The sequence below is a fragment of the Musa acuminata genome, chromosome BXJ3-4 (assembly GCF_036884655.1).
Source record: "Musa acuminata AAA Group cultivar baxijiao chromosome BXJ3-4, Cavendish_Baxijiao_AAA, whole genome shotgun sequence".
Taxonomy (NCBI): Eukaryota; Viridiplantae; Streptophyta; class Magnoliopsida; order Zingiberales; family Musaceae; genus Musa; species Musa acuminata.
This window is the reverse complement of record NC_088352.1, coordinates 45905515-45922767: the sequence shown is the minus strand read 5'-3', so window position 1 is coordinate 45922767 and position 17253 is coordinate 45905515. Positions and strand designations below refer to the sequence as shown.

At 38.9% G+C, this 17253-nt stretch overlaps 3 protein-coding genes across 4 annotated transcripts; all 3 read left to right on the top strand.

Annotated features, from left to right (window-relative positions):
• The first annotated feature begins 1044 nt into the window (after window positions 1-1044).
• On the top strand, window positions 1045-5018 carry LOC135635954 (uncharacterized). Its single transcript, XM_065147436.1, has 7 exons — window positions 1045-1686; window positions 3240-3380; window positions 3468-3581; window positions 3681-3854; window positions 4368-4483; window positions 4587-4668; window positions 4771-5018. Exons 1-7 carry the CDS (start codon window positions 1165-1167, stop codon window positions 4783-4785), a joined length of 1164 nt encoding a protein of 387 aa, XP_065003508.1. The 5' UTR covers window positions 1045-1164; the 3' UTR covers window positions 4786-5018.
• Window positions 5019-6209: 1191 nt separating this feature from the next.
• Window positions 6210-10559, top strand: LOC135635952 (maltose excess protein 1-like, chloroplastic). Of its 2 annotated transcripts, XM_065147434.1 has the most exons (10): window positions 6210-6578; window positions 6674-6826; window positions 6894-7184; window positions 7260-7349; window positions 8443-8544; window positions 8632-8750; window positions 8897-8959; window positions 9046-9107; window positions 9756-9831; window positions 10267-10559. In XM_065147434.1, exons 1-10 carry the CDS (start codon window positions 6333-6335, stop codon window positions 10397-10399), a joined length of 1335 nt encoding a protein of 444 aa, XP_065003506.1. In that variant the 5' UTR covers window positions 6210-6332; the 3' UTR covers window positions 10400-10559. The 2 variants fall into 2 exon arrangements, with proteins under 2 accessions (XP_065003506.1, XP_065003507.1); XM_065147435.1 differs by lacking the exon at window positions 9756-9831 and having other exon boundaries at window positions 6212-6578.
• A 3193-nt stretch (window positions 10560-13752) lies between these two features.
• On the top strand, window positions 13753-15045 carry LOC135636466 (aspartic proteinase CDR1-like). The gene has a single exon (XM_065148155.1). It carries the CDS (start codon window positions 13753-13755, stop codon window positions 15043-15045), a length of 1293 nt encoding a protein of 430 aa, XP_065004227.1.
• The last annotated feature ends 2208 nt before the right edge of the window (window positions 15046-17253 follow it).

The following is a 17253-nucleotide window of genomic DNA, read 5'->3' as shown; positions in this document are numbered from 1 at the left end:
ATTGAAGTTTGAAGCCGCGTGCATATATAAATCGCATTCATGCACCGACTGGCGCCAATACATGGCTGTGTCCTTCAAACAAAGTCCTGTTTGAGCATGCATCACTGTCAGATAGGCGACAGTAACATGGCAGGCATGTGATGCTGTTGTGCTCTGCCATATCATTATCACATCACATGAGACACAGTAGCAAAAGAGTGATCATTTTACCGCACCATTGAAACCTGCGTTGCATGTGAACATCATCATATTACATCTGCAATTCTTTCTAAATTAGCATTTCCTCATAAATCGAGTGCAGAAATTAGTTTTATTACTCATAAAACAGACGGAAAAGACTTGTCCAGATCAATTGATACGTGTGAGCTCAGACTATTGGATACCTGTGGGCTGACTCCAGACCACATACTCGGCTCATTTCCCACATGTGGCGCACCCAACGATCCACCTCTTCTCGTAATGGGTGACCATAATTTTCTTCTCTGAATCCGCTGCGTGTGGGTCCCTCTCGATTTGGTGGGTAATAGGGGAACCACAAAAAATATGAAATTTGCTGAATGGTTGAGCGGGAGGTTACGTTACATGAGTTTGACTCGGATAAAATGTATGGCCGAGACAAAATTAGGCCTTCCACCACATAAAAATGGGGAATAATAGATGTGGAACAGGTATTTTGCAGGAACCTGTGATATAGACTCCATCGAGAAGGTGGACAATGAAGACTCCACAGTGAGAGTTATCCAGCCGCACAGACGAATGGCCAGGAAGTGGCCGTTCAAGATTCTCTCGCGGCCACGAATGGCCATGTTTGTTTCCTGTGTAATAAATATGGAGAAATCATCTTAATGGTGGTTGGGGGAGATCGGATGGACGGATAGGCCACATTGAATCTGATATGGAGTTTGTATTTATACGGTCCTCAAAATAATATATATAATAAAAAAAATAAATATGCTACTGTTTTTTTCCTTATTTTTTTTGGGATAATCATATGCACAATAATTATTAATCTTAATAAATAAAGATCGGGTGGTCGTCGCCTTCGAGCTAACGGAGACGATATAAGCTCGCCCCCCTTTTCCTTGGCGATCCCTCTCGGATCGATCCTCCGATCTCTCAGCCCTTTCTTCCGAGAGCGAATCCCTTCATCCATCTTATCCATCGATGGCTGCCGTCAACAGCATCGGCTCCCAGATGCTGTTCCCACCCCGTTCCTCGTCGTCGAGGCCCAACAACCACAGCCAGAACTACAGATCTGGGTGGCAGCTCTTCCACTCTCTGCCCTTGTACACCGTATCTTCCACCGGAAAATTGAAAAGGGATCGAGCCTCCTCCGTGATCGTGTCGGTGGCGACCGAGGACCTGGACGTCATCCCTGTGCAGAGTAGCGACTCCACGGACCAGCAGGATGGACTGATCCCCATGGTGGGCAGAGAGCAGCAAGAGGAGGAGAATTCTCTTCAAGGGCCTAGTAGTCCTGTTGGTGGATTTGCCCTGGAGAGCGGTGGTGGGGTCATGGGTGGCGGCAGCAGTGGTGGCGTAGGGTTCTCGTCCTCTTCGGCTACTGTTATAGGAGAGGAAGACATGAATAAGCTGGTCGATCGGGCGATCAACGCCGCAATCGTGCTTGCAGCGGGGACCTTCGCCATCACCAAGCTGCTCACTATCGATAGCGAGTATTGGCATGTGGGTGAAGTACCTCTTCTCAATTTATCTGGAATTTTGTTTTCTTTCTTTGTTCTCGATGGAAGTTTGTTTTAATCTGTCAAAAAAACCAGTTCTAAGTAATTTCTTCTTTTTGGCTTTGTGTAATTTCCTTATAGAAATATACCTCGTGCAGGTTCGGAGGACATATCGAGTACCCTTGCAAATTGTTTAGGATTATAACACGTAGTCAGTTTCAATGATGGAGATAACGTTCTACTTATATGCTTGCCTAAGGAAACCAACATAGCAAAATTGGGAAGGGTTGCAATGGATCTACCGCAATGATTTGATTGGGAGTAGTAAAAAGGCTTGAGAATTTTTTTGTATATTTAGCAATTAGGATTCCAATTAAAATCAATGAAATACTTCTTGATTTTTGCTACTATACAATTTTGATTTTTTGGTTATTTGTGACTTTTCACTGATTTAGAATTTTTTTATAGTTAGTAATTGAATCAACAATATATGGGTGACAAGTGAATTTTTACTTGCTATTGCTTCTCATTCTGAAGAAGACTATGATTTTTAAAATTTAAGTGCTCTGAAAAATTGTTTGTTCCTCAAAATAGACAACCACAAGAAATTTTGGGGAACACATTGCATCAGTAGCTTTATAGCATGCACCAAGCACTACTTTGGTACATTCTAGATTGGTGCCTTCTTTTTGACCGTTGCTTTGTCCCTTGTTTGACACTCAAGAAACAATCACCTGATGCAGCTAGTTTTTTGCTTACTTATTTAGCAAAACAAATGTTCTTCAAGTAAAAGAGAAGCTTGCTCTTGTAACTTTTTGGGAGTCAGACAGGATGCTGTAGGTAGTAGATGCTGTGAAGAATTTGTCATTGTTCAAACTTGGATCTTAATATTTTGCTTTCTTGGCAGTTATTCCAAATGCTATTTTTTAAGCAAGAACTCCATGGTATAGGTGCTTGTGGAGTCATCGACATTAATCATCATGTGCTCAATAAGTATTTTTTCCATCAATCAAAGAACTATTCAGTAAATGCAATATGCTGGTAGCTCGGTGGCACTTAACACCAGCGACTACAGTTTTCATTATAATATTCTGCATGCTGGTACCTATATGACAAAAAGTATATATGTTCATTAAACAGTAGACAATATGCTACTTAAGATACAAATTATTAAATAAAACAAAACAGAAAGTTGATTTATTATCAGATAGAAATGCCAAATATCCCGCTTTGTTTGGAGAGAATATGTAGCTATGCTATTATACTTGTTGATTGTTCTTGATGTCGTCTTCGTTTGCTTTGTTGTTGAAGTTATTATTTTGATATTTGGAGTTATTTTGAGACATTTAGTAGATAGTCTTGACATTTTAAGTTATCTTGAGATGTTTATTAGATATTCTTGTTAGTGTTACCAGGAATCTTTCTTTAATGCAATACTTAACAAAACATAATTATATAGTATAATCTACTACCCTCAGTAGTTTGCATTGTATTAATGGTAGCTAATCCCTAGTTGTAAAGCTCATGGTCTCATCTTATTTTGTTGATCCATCTCAGGGTTGGACGCTATATGAGATTCTTAGGTATGCACCTCAGCATAACTGGACTGCTTATGAGGAAGCTTTGAAAACAAATCCTGTTCTGGCCAAGATGATGATAAGTGGTATTGTTTATTCTCTGGGGGATTGGATTGCCCAGGTGAATGTCATCCCGAATTCCCAATTAATGAATAGATATTTTGAGTTGTATGGGCCCTTATTTACATTAGCTTGCTTTTTGATCCAGTGCTATGAAGGAAAGCCATTATTTGATTTTGACCGTGCCCGTATGTTCAGATCTGGACTTGTAGGATTTTCTCTGCATGGGTCACTTTCTCACTATTATTACCACTTCTGTGAGGTTGTTAGCTTCTAATGTTCTCTGGCACTTGTCGCTGCATTTTCATTTCTGCTTGTTTTCAAGAGTCTGTTAACCTGAATTGGTGCTGCTATGTTTCAGGCTCTTTTCCCTTTCCAGGACTGGTGGACTGTACCTGCTAAGGTTGTGTTTGATCAGACTGCATGGTCCGCTATATGGAATAGCATCTATTACGTAGTATTGGGCATCTTGCGTCTCGAATCACCAGCAAATATATTCACTGAATTGAGGGCTACGTTTTGGCCAATGCTAACCGTAAGGACTTCTCTCTTCAGTAGTAAACGTAATAATTACTATTTTTGAAACCTTTAGAAAACAGAGGTTTTTTCTTTGAGATGAGGAACTCAATTGGTTTCTCCATTAGTAAAATTTTCAACTTAGGTCAACACTTGGACTGAATGGTTTGTGCAACAGCTGTTGAGTTTTGTGTGACCAATCACTGATGGTAATCTTTAAATCCTTAGTTGCTTGGCACCCTTAAGCTTGGGCCGACAGACTTAGGATCAAGTAACTGCTTTTTTGGAACTAGTGTAAAATATTCTTGTCACCCTCAATTCACCTCACTGATTTGGTACTGGTAAATGTTTTGAGAATGTCTTGAACTTTGTCATCGTCAAACGGTTCGTTCAAAATTGTGGGAGAAACAAGTCGTAACATCATCTTTGTGCAGTATATTTCGTGTTTGTTATGACAATTTAGTTCATGTTATTTAGATCCAATGGAGATGAAAATCTTTGGTTAACTTCTTCAATTGTCTTGGCTTAACAGGCAGGGTGGAAGCTATGGCCTTTTGCCCACTTGATTACCTATGGTGTTATCCCAGTTGAACAGAGACTTCTATGGGTCGATTGCGTGGAGTTGATATGGGTGACAATACTTTCAACGTAAGCATCACTGTTCTTACTGTTCTGCTTAACATGTTTAATACCATGTTTCTTCTTCTTGTTAATGGTCATGTCTTAGCATATATTTTTCTTGATATTCTAGTTATTCAAATGAGAAGTCTGAAGCAAGAAATTCTGATGCCACATTAGATTCAAATGTCAAATCAGTGTCTGCCGCCAGTGAGGTATTGCAATCTATAGTTTCTTCGAAGCTTGTTGAAGTCATCATACAGATGGTCAGGGGATACTTCTGAATGTTGTTAATCTTTCCCATATAATATTTGCAGGAATCAACCAAATAATTCATACAAGCTAGCTGTTGGACTGGCATGAAATATCGCTAATCGGAAATGTAACCGAAGCTGCATCAGGATCGTAAAACGCATGTACAAATTGTGTATGTGGTAGGTAAATCGATAATACAGCCAAATGGTGGGAAGAAAGTGTTTGCTTTCCATGCTTGTAACCGGTGACACTAGTGCCGATTCGTGCATATGTTGCACAAGTTTTGCAATGGGTTCGATTTTTTTTCCAATTATTCTCTATCATTTATTATTTATTCACTTGCATGAAAAACCACCTTATTTATTGGCGATATAATCGCATATCTTCATATTTCTGTTTAAAAATCAGAGTGAACTGGTTGATTTATTCACTCCTGTTTTTCGTATAACATCATAAATCAAATAAAATCATTTGGTTTACATGATATTCTTAAACTTGCTCAAATGTCATATAATTCAATCTTTCTATTATTTTTTTTCTAAAAGATAGTCATGCTTGTTTAAAATTAGGATCGGAGAGAGAGAAAACATTCGTTTCCTTCGATTTTCTTATTCGGTTTTCTCCCTCCTCTTTTTCGCTTGTTGCTCCTCTCCCTTCAACCCTTCTTCATTCTTATTCTGATGGGATCTTCTCCCATTCGGTTCTTCTTTTTCCTATCAAGTTTATTGAAGTACAAGTAAGGTTCTCTTTTTAAGCAGAACAAGAAAGTTTCTATCAAAGTCATTCTTCTCCTTCTGACAAGATCTTCCTCCTACAATGTTACTCTTTTTCCTCTTATACTTCTTTTATCTGTCAGTAAGACTCTGTTGTTCACAATAAGAAAGAGAGTGTCAATATATTGATACAAATACAAGTATAGGAGAGATCAAGATATAAAAAATCATAATTCAATTAAGCTTATCATTCTAAATATAGTTATCATGATTGAATTGAAGAACGATTCGATCGAGCCTAAGATTATTAGATCTGACTGGATAAGTGGATTAATTGGTTGAACCGTATGCTTAATATAATATATATAATTTAGAATTATATATTAAATATAAAACTAAAAAACAATTATTTTTAAACATAAATGGCCACAAAATATCAATCATACAAAATAAGTTAAAAAGAATATTTTGAAAAATAAATTATATTCGTCCGATATAATAGTTAGGAGAAGACCATATTTATATCTATAAACGAGATCTTACTTGACTAACCTTATCAAATAGACATACACCGTAGAGATAAGAAGGGCAGAGACTCGAGTAATAAACGCCGTGTTGGGATCCGAGCCCTCGGTAATCCCCTTCTTTGCCTCCCCCCGGCTGGTCCGTCGCCGTTAACATCTTACTTCTGTAACCGTCCATTCCCGTTTCCCACGCGGACCCACCCCACGTCACTCTCCATCCCGTTCCGCGTCACGTGGCTCTTCTCGTGCCGTCGGTCACCCTGCTCTTCTCGTGCTTGGAGGAAGAAGGCCCCGATGTCCTCCCTGCTTCCCATCTCGTAACTCCTTCCCTCGCCTACCTTCCTCTCTCTCTCTCTCTCTCTCTCTCTCTCTCTAGACTTCTGATTGATGGCAGCTGCGCCGCCGACTCTCCGGCTGCGGCCAACGCTTTTCTCTTTCCGTTTATCTCCTCCATATGTTTGCCCCCCCTTGATTCCGCCCCCTCCTTCGTCTCAACTTGTAAGAGCCCAAACTTTTGCTCTCGTGCCTCTCCGTAGTTGCCGTATAACACTAAATCAATTCTTCTCCGACCCGCCCCACCGACGATCGCCGCTCTCCGCCTCCTCGTCCGATACCGTACATCCCGTCGACAAGGTAATGGAACATTTCCTTCTATTCTATGCAAAATATAGGAAAATATGAGAAATCTTGGTCGTTACTTGAAGAAAAAAAGGAACTTTCCCCTTCAGGGATCCAAATTTCATGAATGGGACTCCATTAGCGCCAAGTTTGCCGGAGCTGCCAACGTCCCGTTCCTCCTCCTTCAGCTCCCCCAGATCGTCCTCAACGCCCGCAATCTTCTTTCCGGCAACAATGCGGCCCTCTTCGCCGTTCCTTGGCTGGTGAGCTTTGCGTCTCTTTCGTGAAAGCCTCTGTTTTTTGCCTGAATCCTTGAAATAACTGTTGAAGGGGATGCTTACGGGATTGCTGGGGAACCTGTCACTACTGTCCTACTTTGCGAAGAAGAAGGAGACTGAAGCCGTCGTCGTCCAGACTTTGGGGGTCGTTTCGACCTACGCGGTGATAGCACAGCTAGCCATGGCTGAAGCTATGCCGCTGCCCCAGTTTCTGGCGACTTCAATTGTCGTGGCTTCAGGGCTGATTTTGAACTGTTTGAATTACTTTGGTTGGCTTCACGAGGCAATCTGGAGCCCATGGGAGGATTTCATTACCATTGGTGGCCTCGCTGTTCTCCCTCAGGTGAGCCTCCAGCCTTTTGTTCCCCATGTTGGCACTCAAAATTTGGTGGTTTGATGACAATGGATGGAGCTGTAGGTCATGTGGTCAACGTTTGTCCCGTTGGTTCCTAACAGCATCTTGCCTGGGGCAGTCTCCTTCACTCTGGCTACTGCGATTGTCGCCATGGTGAGCTATGCACCTTAATTCTTTCTGTGCACTAGTCTTGAAGTTTTCTGAATCACATTTGGGTATTCAGTCTTAAAATCGTGTAGATATACTGCTGGATGATACCATATGAGAATAAATACCATAAAAATAAATTGGTTACCAAAATCATTCTCAATGTACTACAATGACTGCGACGAAAAAGAACTGCTCATGTACTATATGACAAAATAGTATATGAATAATATGGCGACACTTTTGGCGAATACTATGTGACTTCGCCTGTTGCTGTGGTAAAGTAAAAAAGGCTTGTTCATTGTTATCCGTGTGAATTGTTTTAATCTTAATACTAAAACATTGTTTACCTTGAATAAATATATTAAGCATTGCTTTTATTTGCAATTTTGTTCTTCAGAATTTTGCATAAGATCATTATTTGTTGTTATATACACAATTAACGAGTTCTTGATGGTTGTGAACATGTTATATATACAACATAAAAAAATTGATGAATAATGCATAATAGTTTAATACTTCATGGGGCTTTGAAGGAAGTGTATCTGTTTTATGAACTTATATATTTTATATAACTCCAAGTTGCGCATTAGTATCAATGTTACTTTTGGAAATGTATAGCTTTCTTGTTTTTGTTGTTAGGATTTGTCTATTCTTCTTCCTTTCTATTAAGTACTCATCACTATAGAAAAGATCTCACCTACAGGTTTAGGGAAAGTCAATTTGTGTCTCTGCCTCAGGCATTCATATATGTACCTTTGCCGATTGTTAGCATTGGCTTAAGGATGATTATGATACTGAACTGTTTGATCATAAAAGTAGCATTTGTAATAGCATCATATACATATATATACATATATATATACATATATATATATTTATATATATTGTTATTTACTGATTACTCCATTTTCTCGATATTTGGTTATGCTGTATTGGGTAATTGGGTTCTGCAATTAGAATCCAGTACAGACATACTTCTCGATGTTGCATTATACAAGCAACTTTAAAAATTTTCTTTCTTTAGAATCTGTCTTTCCTCACTTTATTAGGGACATTAATTTGTCCATCTTGGTTTTATGGTCAATAATGCATACAGGCACGAAGTGGCAAGCTTTCTGAGAAAGGGACAAAATTTGTAAGTTCAATGTCTGGATGGACTGCCACCCTGCTTTTTATGTGGATGCCCATCGCACAAATGGTATCTAATATAATTACTTTATCTTAGTCATTTATGTGTATCTATGGTTATATGGGATATTGAACTTATGATTGGTCTGATTTGCAGTGGACAAATTATCTCAATCCTGATAACATCAGAGGGTTATCGGCTTTCACAATGTTGCTTGCAATGATGGGAAATGGTCTGATGATTCCACGTGCTTTATTCATTCGTGATTTTATGTGGTAGGTTTATTTCTGATTCTGCTACCTGGCAAGCTTTTATGTTATGTACCATCTGAATAACAGGTTTATGATTTTTTGTAATATGGTTATCCCTCGGTCCTGTCACCCTGTAAGACTTTTATAGTTGGTAATTATTTGAATTACAGGTTTACTGGCTCAGCTTGGGCATCCTTTCTTCAGGGCTGGGGAAATCTATTCTGCATGTATTGGTAAGTTCCCATTGTTCTATATCTGATGAGTGATTTGAGACATTCTTTTGTCTGACAATTGAATCTTAACCTTTGGACCGTACTAGTTTCAATACGATCAGCAGGGAGTTTTTCTTTGGGACAACTATTGGATTGCTTCTTTGGATAGGTACTTTACTCATTTTTCATTATTCTTTAACACCAGCTTGAATCTTCTATCATATGTATTTAAATTGTTTTCCTTTGTTTCTTTGTTTTCAATTTAACAATTTTATGTGCTTCTTGTCATGGAGATACTCTAGATGAATGTCCCTTGTGACTGCTGCACAAAATGTTTCCTGCAGAATCTGCTAGTAGATAAAGTCATAGTAGTTTTTTTAAAAATCCTTTTTGTTCTTTCTTTGTATGTAAATATTATAAATATTGATGCCAATGAGGTGGGAAGGGGAGTGCTTCCTCCATCCCCGTCCCTGTCTCGTCCTCATCTCGACCCCATTCTCCATTTAAATGACGTAGGGGCAGAGGCAAGGGCAAGGATAGGGAATCCTCATTTGGGGTGGAACCCGTAGGTTCTCTATATTTTCTTAATTAATCTGTTTTATTTTTTAAAAATAAAATTATTATCAAGATTAATTAATATTACCAAAATTTACAAATAATAAAAATAATATTTGTAAAGTTTATACGTCATAATAATATTCAAATACAAATGATAATTTTTGTTGATACTATGTTATGTGGTTCAATCGAACCAAATGGCTTGCAATTGACTTGCAATCGATTCAATCAAGGCTTAACCCGGTCTAATTTGAATCAGGTGGGGAGCTAGCCTGCTCAGCGCTTGGGTATGGATATCTTGACCCACGTATTGACAGAGTGGGTATGGGGACAAGGTGGGGGGTGCTCTACCCATTCGCGCTCCATAATAGCGTGGATAATAAAAAATGTCTATTATCTCTGCCCCATTAAGGACAGGTCCTCGTGAGTACCCATATCTATGATTATAATTGACACTTGTAATAATTACAAAATGTAGGATCAAACCCTTGGATAGCAAACAACTATTAGGTTGGTGGTAACTAAAATTGTAATATATAATCATATTATCCATTTGGATAAAACAACATGTTCAATATGATTTAAAAGCTAAACATAGCCAGAGTCATGGTTGATCCGCCATAAAATAGTCTGCTGATCAGGTTTTCAGTTGTGACAGGGAGCTAGAACACCGTTTTTCTGGATGACTGAGGAAGTAATGAAATATTCTAATTTAATAATTCTTTTCTCTTAGCAAATTAGTCATGACTCGTGTGTTTCTCTTTGATCAGGCATGGTCCTCTGGAGAGATGCTGTAGCCTATGGATACAGTTCACCTCTAAAATCCATAAAGGAGCTAATTTTTGCACACTGACGTTGTCACGGTGGTGGCAAGTTATGTTGTTACTATGTGGTTATTTGTAATCACCGTTTTCACCATGGATAAACTTAATGCTGTTTTGGTCGCTTCAAAACGATAGGCAGAACATTCTATAAGATTATGAGTTATATATTGTTATCAATATACAGCTGCATTTGGCAAATATTGTCTAATCTATTATGGTTCAACCAATGATTTTATGAACTGTAGCTCGACCGAGGTTGATGATCAAATCGGTTAATCCGATGATTCTCTTTTATCAAAAACATCATGGAGGGAGCCCATCCCGTAAGGATTTTGCTTCCTTGTACTAAATCTCTATAATGAAAACTATGATCCTTGTTAGCATTTGACGACATTCATGGGGGAGGAGTCGCTCATGTGCCCGACTTTCTCAACCATTCTTCGAGGATTAAAATTAGTATGCTCATAAGTTAAAATTAGTATGCAAGGAAAAGTAGAAGAGACTTTGATAAAATTTTGCTTAATAACAGTAATAAATATTTGATAACTCTTAATTAGGATGCGATTTTCTTAAAAGTTGTTTAAGAAATGGAATGTAATATGCTCGGAAGGGATCATTTATTTTCGTTTGTATAGATTTTTATGCCATATCTATGGATACAAAAGTTATAAAGTATCCGTCCAAAATTTTATTTTATTTAAATTAATATTATGTATATTTTAAAAAATAAACAAATTATTGAGATGAAATATATGAAAGGATGATTATATTTAAGGAATCCTTTTTAAATTACCCAAATAGTCCTGTTAGAGAAAAATGTTGATGTCTTGGTTAATTCGACATAATCCAGGCTCGTGTACGTAAGAATGTCCAAAGTGTCTTTAAGGTAAAAATATCATATTTTCGAGATGATATGTTGATGTGAAAATATCATGCTCCCAAGATGTTATCTACGTAAAAAATCGAGGTCAAGAGAGATTTTTCGACCTGATCCCTTTGATACTCAAGTTAGCGATTCAAGATCCCTAAATATGAATTCAAGAATTAGTATTTAAAATATGTTGTTATACCTTAAAGGATATAAAAGAAATTTATGATTACCTTTTGTCATAAACAAAGAGAAGAGAGTTTATGATTATCTCTTTTCCTTATGCTTTGAATATTTATATCAAGATAGATTCTTTATTAAATACCTCTGGTAAGATCTGCATTCATTGAAACCAATTCCAAAGAAATAAAATAAAATAAAATTCATGTCACGTTGATTAAATCCATCATACGATTCCATGTCACATAATAAAACACACTCAATCACAAAGTATTATTTTCAAAGCCAACCATCTCAGTCTCTCTTTCCATTTCCAAATATTTACCCATTCCGTTCACATTAATTAATTCTGTGATGCACGTTTTCTTATCGTTGACCGACATAAATAAATGATAGAGTGAGATGAACAATTTTGGAAGAAACCATGATTATTCTCTCTCCACCAAAAATCTATCATAATTGCTAATTCGAGCATAATTTGCTTTTGAAACCGCCCAAGACTTGACAGCCTCGCTAATGTTGGCATCGTAAATGCACATGAATACTATCTTTGTGGGTCGAATGTGACCGCATGACTTCATGTCTCATTCATCATCCTTTGACATGGTAATTATGATACAATTATGAGCACAAAATAGACACCTTAAAGGTAGCGTCATTATTTCGAGAGCCATAGTAGCTTATACACTTAATTGTTGGTATTGAAGGCACAAAATGAAGAGAGATATCATTCGAGACAGGAGCTGTCGGTATGACAATTGATCGTATGAAGGAAGAAATTGAATACCCATTTGAATCATACTTTAAAGTTTTGAAGTTCTTTTTATTTTTATTTTCTATGTGAGAGATACTTTTGTTTTACGCTTCAATTCAGAATGCATTATGTGAGAATTCATATTTCATGAATATGAAACATAATGTATATAAAATAGTACTAGTATATTAGAATGTGAATGATAGACCCCAAATATCTCATTTTTTTTACACTTTACTCCATAAGCTCAGTGTGGGAAGTATTTACATTATATTCATTGTATCCATTATACGCGAAACAATTAATATTTATCATAATCTCACGCGTAAATTTTATTGCTAAAACATCGTCTGATAAATTTTGAAAATGTTAGGTTTCTGATTGAATATCATCTTTGTTTATTGAAAATAAAACTACATTATTTCAAAAACTTTGAAAGAGAAGCAGAAAGTTGGGGGCTAGTTTTTCATGTATATTATGCTATACTATAATACTATATTATATTTGCTAAAATATAACTATATTCTTTCAAGAAATTTAAAGAAGAAGCATAAAGTTAGGGCTTAGTTTTTCTTTATACTATACTATACTGTCATGAAAAAACCAAAAAGTTTTAAAAGGCACCTTAGAGGTGACTCCTCCTTATGCAAAACTTTCATAAGTATCTTCGATTCAATTGCAATAAATATGATACCTTTCACGCCAAAATTCTTATTAGTTCATTGTATCTATAATTTCCATTTTTTGCTATCATAAATTTCGTGAGTCATGAACTTAACTCATCCAAGAATTTTCTCTTCAAAAAGGTCAACTATACTATAATATATACTTGACTACTTTTAGAATATTTCTTTTAGGTAGATAGCTGATGTGCACACTTATTATCTTAAAGTGAATACGATATTTCTGTGCCCAGAAAATTATCTACTCATAAAAAAATAAGTTTCAAAAATTAATGACAAGCTAGCTATGCAAAACTTCCATTAGTGTCTGTGATTCATTTATAATAAATATGATACTTTTTTAGACTAACATCATGCCTAAATTCTTATTAGTTCATTGTATCTATAACTTTCATTTACAGTCCCCCTTCTCATTTTGTTCGATCATAAATTTTGTGAATCACTAAGGAGAGAGTTTTTTTTTCTTTTCTTTTTCTTTAAAACAAATCAAAATATTTTATTTTCTTGTTTTTAATTTAGAAAATATAAAGATATGATAAAGTATTAAAATAATGATTTATGCATACACATATTTCTGTTAAAAGCCAATCTCATGCGTTTCTTCTTCCTGAGAAGAAAGGAGGGATCAAACGGCGGCACGAATTTTGATGCGTTTCCGGTGGACGCCACCGAGTCAGATAAGGATACGCATATCCTCGGTGTTATGGAAAGAGACTGGCCTTCCCGTTCCGACCCATGCAGCGATCGCTCCCCCCACCCCCTGCCCCCGCTTTCCACCGTGAAACGGCAGGTGATCTGTCCCTCCGGATTCTTTCCCCAGTTCAGTTTCGCACAGCTGGTGCTTCATTATCTCCGACGATTCCCTTTCCCCTCCCTATAAATACCCCCACGCCATCTCGGTTCGCTGCATTCTTCCTCCTCTTCGCTTCTTCTTCTACTACTTCACCATGAAGCCCATTGCCTTGGCCCTCTTTCTTGCTGCTGTCGCCGCTGTGGCGGCCGCCGATGGCTTCCGTGTCGACCTCATCCATCGTGACTCGCCCCGGTCCCCTCTGTATGATCCTTCATCGACCGCCTACGACCGCGTGAGAGCAGCGGCCAAGCGCTCCGCCCTCCGCCCATCGCGCGTTGCACGTGCTGGTGCTGGCCTCACCGCTTCCGGTGGATCCTCCATCGAGGCCCCTGTCGTTCCCGACTCCGCTGAGTACCTCATGGAGGTCGAGCTCGGTACCCCCAAGTTTAAGGTCATCGCCATCGTCGACACCGGCAGCGACCTCATCTGGGCCAACTGCAAGCCTTGCACTGAATGCTACGAGCAGACACCGCCGCTCTTCGACCCCAAGGATTCTTCCACCTACCTCGACCTCGCATGCGATTCGCAGCAGTGCGACGAGCTTCCCGTGTCGGGCTGCAGCAGCGACTCCAAGTGCCAGTACCAGTACTCCTACGGAGACCAATCGCAGGTCGTCGGCAATCTGGCGAGCGAGACCTTCACCTTCGCCACCACCGGCTCGGAAACGATCTCCATCCGCAAGATCACCTTCGGGTGCTCTCATCAGAGCAGCGGCACCTTCAGCAACAGGACCGGTGGGCTCGTGGGACTTGGTGCCGGGCAGCTCTCCCTCGTCTCCCAGCTCGGTTCCTCCATCTACGCCAAGTTCTCCTACTGCTTGGTTCCCTTTTCGCAGACGTCCGCCACCAGCAAGCTAGTTTTCGGCGATGGTCCCGCCCTCTCCGGAAGGAACGTCTCGACCACGCCCCTCACCATAGAAGAATCTTTCTACTATCTAACCCTCAACGGGATTAGCGTCGGCAACACAAATATCTCGGTGACGTCTCCTGCTGCTTCCGGATCACCAAACATCATCATCGACTCCGGCACGACACTGAACATTCTTTCCCCCGACGTGGTAGACGGACTGGCTAAAGCAGTGAAAGACGTAGTGGATCTCCCGGTCGCCAACGACCCCGACCTTTCCTCCTTCGCAGCGTGCTTCGACGTCAGTGGTTCTCGCGACTACACGTTTCCGGACATCACCTACAACTTCGAAGGGGCACCATTGAAGCTGAGCCCGATGAACACCTTCATAGAGGTTGCGCCGGACGTGGTGTGCCTGGCGGTGTATAGCTCCGCTGATGTCCAGATCTTCGGTAACGTTGCGCAGCAGAACCTTCATGTTGAGTACAATCTGGGGACGAGCCAGCTCTCCTTCGCTCATGTCGACTGCACCGACTTCTAAGCCCACCTCTACGTTCATCTGTGTCTTTCTGTGTGTATGTAAACTGTTCTTGTTGTCATTCCTTATGTCGGATATCGTTCTGTTCTTGTTTGTGCTTTGATTTTGTGAATAAGATCGCTGGACTCCGTCCAGACTCGATTCGATTCAATCTAATGATATATAAATCTTGAATTGTCCATGAAGATCTATGGGTTTGATGATATGCAGGAAGTTCTTTTTGTGCTTTACTTCTTACATGCACTTTCCATCTCAAAATAGGAGGATTACTTAGAAAACCGAGCTCTTGCGAAGATGAGAAGGTTAAGGCTTGCATGAAAAGCTCTGTAGCTTTTCCTTGTGGCAAATAGAATAGATGACCTAAACAGCTGATCTCTTCAATGGAAAATGATGTCGATAGATACTTATCATCATCTCTTCAATGGAAAATGTAAACGTAATATTATTACTTATCATCACCCATTATAAAATATCTTAACTAAGAGGGCTCATATTCATGAACCTCTCTTTGCTTAAATGCAAGTCCTTCGTGCATTGTTCGCCATCGATAGCATCGTTAGTCACTCACATGATTCAAATTTGACTAAGTTGAGTCGATTACAAATCAAATCATAAACCAATTGGTTCTATCAAACCAAATGATACAGTATCAATAAATATTAATATTTTTTTTATATTTATATTAAATATTTTTATGATACATACACTTTATAAATATTATCCTTATTACTTATACATTTAGGAATTATTAATTAACTTTGATAATAGTTTTTTCTAAGAAATAATCAATTAATTAAAAAATTATGAATAACTCATCGATCTTAAATAGGGATTCTCAATCCATATCCTATCTTGTCTAAATGGGGAATGAAATATGGAAGAGAGCCGTGATGAGGATGAGGATAACGAAGCACTCCTCATCCGGCCTTAACATTGCCATCAATGCATATCAATCTCATTAGATCATCGATATTTATCACAAATAATAATTTTATATAAAATGTTAGGTTTTTTTATTGAATATCACCTCATTAAGAAAAATTTGAAAGAAGAGTAGAAAGTTAGGGGCTCTTATTTTCTCCTTCAAAGTATAAAAACATATACTAAATAGGAAAATAGGAGACTCATTCCTCTTCAACTATTTAAACTCATATTTAGGAACCTCGGATTACTAACTTGAGCGTCAGAGGGGTCGAAGCAGAAGATCCCTCATTGTTGACCACTTGTGTAGGTCCTCGACACGTTTAAGAAGTACCTCGTAAGGTTGAATGCTCCTAGATATGGATAAGTCATATCTTAAGATGACCCCAAGCTCTCTTCAACAGATAAGCCACATCTCAAGACGACCGTAAGACCTTCACCATGAGCTAGCAACACATTAGGAGTCTACTTGCCATCTCAACCCTTTGTTTGGGTTGCACCCTCGCCCCTGAGCGAGCCCTTTGGGTGGATATTCGCTTCGGGATCGAATTAGGCCATGTTGGCTCTCCAGCCAATGGCACCAACATAATAATATTAGGCTACACCCGAGAAGGAACTCATCACCTTGAGATTATAGAATATATAGCTCTAACTTAGAGCGTAATACATCAACGAAAAGGATTATGTCCTTAAAGTATCACCTCAACTAAAAAGCTCACAATATAATAGCACATGGAGAAAGAAAATTTTATTAAAAGTAGAAGGCTTGCATTAGTGTGACGCTTACCATTAAGGCTCACATCCGAAAGATGCAAATTGAAACCCTTCAAAAAGGATTAAAAAAAAAAAAGATGAGTCAAGGCTATCATCGAAAGAGACATATGCTTCAAGGACGTCGAGATCTTCGGTCTGCAGAGTGAATGGTTCCTCCTCAACACACATTCCTATGTACTTGGTCTTAAGGCACCCTAAAGTAATAAGTTACTTATATCGATACGAAGTCCTTCTCAATCTCAGCAAGCCCCACCCATAGTCGAGGAGCTCTCCCACATCTTCATATCCTTAGTCATCCCCTCACAATAAGTCATAAGAAGGGCCATAGGAGACTAGTTGACCATATTAAAAGCCATGAATAACCCTGGATGATAAGAGCATAGCCTATAAAGAGATTGGAGCCCAAGAGGCCCCAACCGACATGAATGGTCAGTACACATATATTCACAAGACAGCCCCTCAACAACACGTCCCCCACCTTGCATAGTCCCGTTAAGAGAAACTTTGATAGGGGGA

Excerpts from the sequence above, each read along its gene's own strand:
- LOC135635954 (XM_065147436.1), top strand. The coding sequence starts at position 1,165 with ATGGCTGCCGTCAACAGCATCGGCTCCCAGATGCTGTTCCCACCCCGT. Across the intron at positions 1,687-3,239 it reads TCGATAGCGAGTATTGGCAT|GGTTGGACGCTATATGAGAT; the intron begins GTGGGTGAAGTA and ends GATCCATCTCAG. Across the intron at positions 3,582-3,680 it reads ATTATTACCACTTCTGTGAG|GCTCTTTTCCCTTTCCAGGA; the intron begins GTTGTTAGCTTC and ends GCTATGTTTCAG.
- LOC135635952 (XM_065147434.1), top strand. The coding sequence starts at position 6,333 with ATGGCAGCTGCGCCGCCGACTCTCCGGCTGCGGCCAACGCTTTTCTCT. Across the intron at positions 6,579-6,673 it reads CCGTACATCCCGTCGACAAG|GGATCCAAATTTCATGAATG; the intron begins GTAATGGAACAT and ends TTTCCCCTTCAG. Across the intron at positions 9,832-10,266 it reads AGAGTGGGTATGGGGACAAG|GCATGGTCCTCTGGAGAGAT; the intron begins GTGGGGGGTGCT and ends CTCTTTGATCAG.
- LOC135636466 (XM_065148155.1), top strand. The coding sequence starts at position 13,753 with ATGAAGCCCATTGCCTTGGCCCTCTTTCTTGCTGCTGTCGCCGCTGTG.